Source organism: Populus alba, chromosome 16, assembly GCF_005239225.2.
Source record: "Populus alba chromosome 16, ASM523922v2, whole genome shotgun sequence".
Lineage (NCBI taxonomy): Eukaryota > Viridiplantae > Streptophyta > Magnoliopsida > Malpighiales > Salicaceae > Populus > Populus alba.
The window spans coordinates 6,288,763-6,293,239 of NC_133299.1; the positions used below are offsets into that span (position 1 = coordinate 6,288,763).

General features: G+C 34.6%; 1 protein-coding gene across 1 annotated transcript; it reads right to left on the reverse strand.

Annotated features, from left to right (window-relative positions):
* Positions 1 to 1,035: 1,035 nt before the first annotated feature.
* On the reverse strand, positions 1,036 to 2,116 carry LOC118051469 (RING-H2 finger protein ATL70). Its single transcript, XM_035062125.2, has one exon. It carries the CDS (start codon positions 1,780 to 1,782, stop codon positions 1,279 to 1,281), a length of 504 nt encoding a protein of 167 aa, XP_034918016.1. The 5' UTR covers positions 1,783 to 2,116; the 3' UTR covers positions 1,036 to 1,278.
* Between the last annotated feature and the right edge of the window lie 2,361 nt (positions 2,117 to 4,477).

Sequence of the window (4,477 nt, forward strand, 5' to 3'; positions counted from 1 at the left end):
AAATTAAAAAAAAAAATTAACAAGGCTAACAAGCTTAGATGGCCTTTAAATATAAGCTTAGATGCATAGGCTGTCATCCTAGACCCACGCGCTCAGACCCTTTTTTTTTTTTTTTTTTCTTTCGGGTTAGGTGTACGACGTGTTTTTTAAATAGACGACGTAATTCATCTCCCCCACTTGAACTAAATGGAAAGTTGGGTCTCCAATTTTTTGGAATAAAAACACCCATTTTCAATATTATTTTTAGCAATAAAACACCTAAGAAATGCCCTAAATACCTCGACTAATCCATTTGTGAGATTAAATTAGCATAAAACTGGTTAAAATGCTAAAAAACTAACCCGAATTCAAAAATATTTATGAATCTCGATCTACTTTTTAGGCAAGATTAAGGCCAAGAACCACCTTAATGAAGCTTTCTTTGCTAAATGAAATTTGTTAATACAAGTATCGAGTTTTCTTGTTATTGAAATATGGTTGATTAATGATTTTCTCTCTCTCTCTCTCTCTCTGTTTTCCGGTTGTTTCTCTCTTCTCTCTTAAGCTCAAGAATCAATATTGGAGACGCTATTGATGGAGGGTGTGAAGGCTAAAGGGAGTTAACTTACAGAAGACAAGTTCCCTGTCAAATTTACTCCTGTAGGGCGTCATTTTGTAGACATGGGGTATCAGCTAAGCAAGGTTTTAGTTGCATATCCTAGTACTGTTGCTGTCTTATGATCTGTTCTAGGGCCTGCCTGTCTATTCATTAGACTATGTAAAATTGGATTGGTTTAAATCCATTTTCGCTGAGGTTTACAGGCTATCGGCATTGTTGACGTTTCTTTCTACCAACTCTTTTCAATACTGTGTATCTGGTAGATGGTGTCATAACTCATACTTCAATTGTATTTCCTACCTCCACAAATGCACTTAATTTTAAACTTCTGGTGCATCTTGCTGTTTTTCTCTTAATGGAAAACTTGTCAACTCCAGAACAACTATCCGGTTTAATTTTACAGAATGCGAACTTTTGTAATTTTATATACAGCAGAGTTGTAAAAAAATATCTATATGTTAAATTAACTTACTGAATCTCACCTGCATATATTTCAATCAGTTGTGTGGCATAAAATTTGTTTCAAAACTAAAAAAACAAAGGAATATAGGACAGATTACATTGCGGGAAAGAGCTTTATGGATCAATAACTGGAGCTGATCCAGTAGGATGACATGATTTTGCAGTGTCCAGATGGTATCAGAAGACTGCGAAACATAATTCTTCCGTCCCTATACTGGTCAATCCCGCCTGCTTGCCAGTGGAACAACCTCAGCCAGAGGGGTTGCGAGGGGTGTAGGCAATGGAGATGTTCTACAGACCGGACAAGTTGGGTGCAGCCTCAACCACGGGTCAACACACTTGAGGTGAAAGAGATGCCCGCAATCCGGCAGCAACCTTAGCTTATCGGTGCTCTTGTAATCTGCCAAGCATATGGAGCAGCATGTAGAGGTGGAGTCCGTCTTGTGTAGCTTCGCCTCCGAATACAGAAGTGTAGGATAGCTCTTTAGAGTGGCCTCATCGAGCCCTATATCAACAACACAGTTTTGCGGGTTCAGTTGCCGATCTGCAGAATTTCTTCCCCGGCTTGGCTCCGACGTCTGCTGGTTTCGCGCGCAAAAATAGGAGGCCAAAGTGATTGTTGTGATGAGCAGCAGGATTCCAATGGATACACCAATGCCATAGCCAAATCCACCAATGTTACTGGAGCCAAGAAATCCATTATACCCTGTTGTGCTATTCATATCCTCAGGGAATATTGAAGCTGGGAGAAGCCGGGATTGGAAGGCGAATTGGATATGTGATGCAAATGATCTGGTCAGCCATGGCCATGGCAAGAGAAATGGTTTATTTGGGGTGTTATAAATTTACAAAGTCAACGGTGAGATGGGACAGATAAACAGTATTATTGGTGGATTTTTTATCAAGGGAAGATGTATTTGGGCTTTGAAGTAAAGAGAGGGCAAGGAGGCAAGCAAATGAATGTGAATACGATATGTTTTTCTTCTTTTATCTGTCATATATTATGGCTATATCTGCTTAGCTTTTTTAAGGTCAACGGCTCTCGTAGCCTGCAATTTACTCTAATCTTGATATGATTAGTAACGTCTTTCTTTCAACTAATCAAAACAATTCTTTAATCCTCTATAATTCTCTTTGTGCGTGCAACGCACGATCCTAGCTGATAATATACAGATACATTCCATGGTTGATTGCTACTTTAATTATTCAAGCAAGGCCAGCCAATTATTTGCCCACAAGATGATACACAGAGGCAAGGAGCTGTTTCTTGCTTGTGGCGGCGTCTGTTTATTGTTTTATTTATATCACGGCCAGTGGCCATGATTAACAGGTTGGTGCTAGTGGCTACCACCTGCTACATACAAAATTTCAAGATTCTTTTGCCCTGTTTTCTTTTCCCTTTTCTCTGATGCCGGAGATCTCAAAATACTCTTGACTGGTGGTTAAGTAGTTGCTCCAACCATATCATTGCTCGTGTCGTTTTCTGTATGTGGTGGGCTGAAGTGAGATACGCCATTGATGAGGCTTCTCATGAGCTCCAGCTGCTCTGGGATGACGAATTGCTTGGTGGCATAATATGTCTTCATCGTTCCTTATCGTCTAGTCTCCGGGAGAACTGGGAGATAAGCATCCTTCATCTGCAAAGTGAGACCTAGACTTTGGTCCCACAGAACGCTAAAATATGATCATCAAATGTTTATAATTGGGCTCTTCACTCTGGATCATGATTTTATTTTTTTTTTTTTTTTCCCGTACCAATCTTTTATTTATTTAGTTTTTCTTTTCAATTTTTTTATTTTTGTTTGACTATTATGTTTTATAATATATTCTCTATTCAACCTTTAATATTTTTTTTTTGGCTTAAATCATTGTAGTTAAACCCATAAATATTATTTATTTCATCAAAATAGTGTCTCGTGTTTAGTTTATTTTTTTAAAATAATTTACCATTTAACAATCATTTTTTTTAGTTTTTTTTTATAAAATTATTTGAATCTTCATGATCTAGATTACAGGCATAACAAGTTAGCCTAGGTTGATTTTAATTGGGTTTTTTTTTTTTTTTTAAATTTTTTTTTTCGATTGAATCCTACAACATTGAGTTGGTTAAAAATTAGAACATTGTAATTTTTTTTTTATTTGTTTTCTATGGGTTTTTCTCAATCTCACAACCTAGGTTTTCTTAATTTTATTTTTCACCATTAAGTTGTTTAGAAATAGATCTTTATAATTTATTTGAATTTTCTTTTTATATAACGATCCAAATTGTAGATTTGACAAGTTAATTATAGTCGATTTAATATGTCACAATCTCAATATTTAAAAACATATATTATTCAATATGTCATTCAATATATCATGGTATCAAGAAACTAATCTAATCAACCTAGGTTAACATCTAATTGGTACAGAAACTTGATTGCATTTATATTTCATTGCTTTAGAAGTTGAATTTAAAGCTAATATGTTAATACATAAAGCCTTTGGGCACTTTTTTTTTTTAAGATTAACGTGGTTATCCGGGCTCAGCTTACACACCTCTCGATTAATCTCATAGATTCTAAAGTTAACGACCATGTAAATTAGGTACAAAAACTTAATTGCATTTATATTTAATTACTTTAGAAGTTGAATTTAAAGCTAATATGTTAATAGATAAACCTTTTGGACACTTTCTATTATTATTATTATTATTAGATTAATATGGGTGTTCGGATCAATTTACGAGTATCTCGTTTAGTCTCATGGGCCTTTAAAGTAACGATCATGTAACCTTCCAATAGCTACCCTGAGGTTTGTAAAACTCGTACTAGTAATTTCTGAAGATCAAACCAGAATTTAACCAGTTAAGCTATATCCTCACAATGTTTATTATTATTATTTCATTGGAAGAGGTTGAGACTTCAAAATTTGAAAGGGAGGAAAGTAACTATCTCTTCACACACTCCATTTCAAAGTGTTCAAACTAGCAAAGCACTAGTTTCCAAAGAGATTTCAATTTTAATTACCCACCTCGATCTTGAGTTGACAATCCATTCATTCACACATAAATTTCTTCTTCTTTTTCTTAGGTTACGGTCTCACCTAATTAAAATCAAGAAAAAAATTGAAAGAGGTTCAGAATATTTCTACTCATCGTGTGTGTGTATAGACACATATTTCTATTCATCGGAATATAGGATGATTATTTTTTTTACCTTCCAATAAAAAAAATGTTAACTTACCCTTGGGGTAATGTGGTAGTTTTTAAAGGTTTCATTGGACATTATGTATTTAATTTTTTGGGATAATTCAATCTTTTATTTTTTTTTATTAGCACAATATATAGACTATATCAACTTGAAAGTAAAATTTATTTAAAGGTTATTTTTACATTTTTTTAGGAATCGTGTACAAACTTTTATACCCTTAAGCAAA

What these genes read in the sequence shown, in the direction of transcription:
- LOC118051469 (XM_035062125.2), bottom strand. Translation starts at nt 1,782, where the DNA reads ATGAATAGCACAACAGGGTATAATGGATTTCTTGGCTCCAGTAACATT.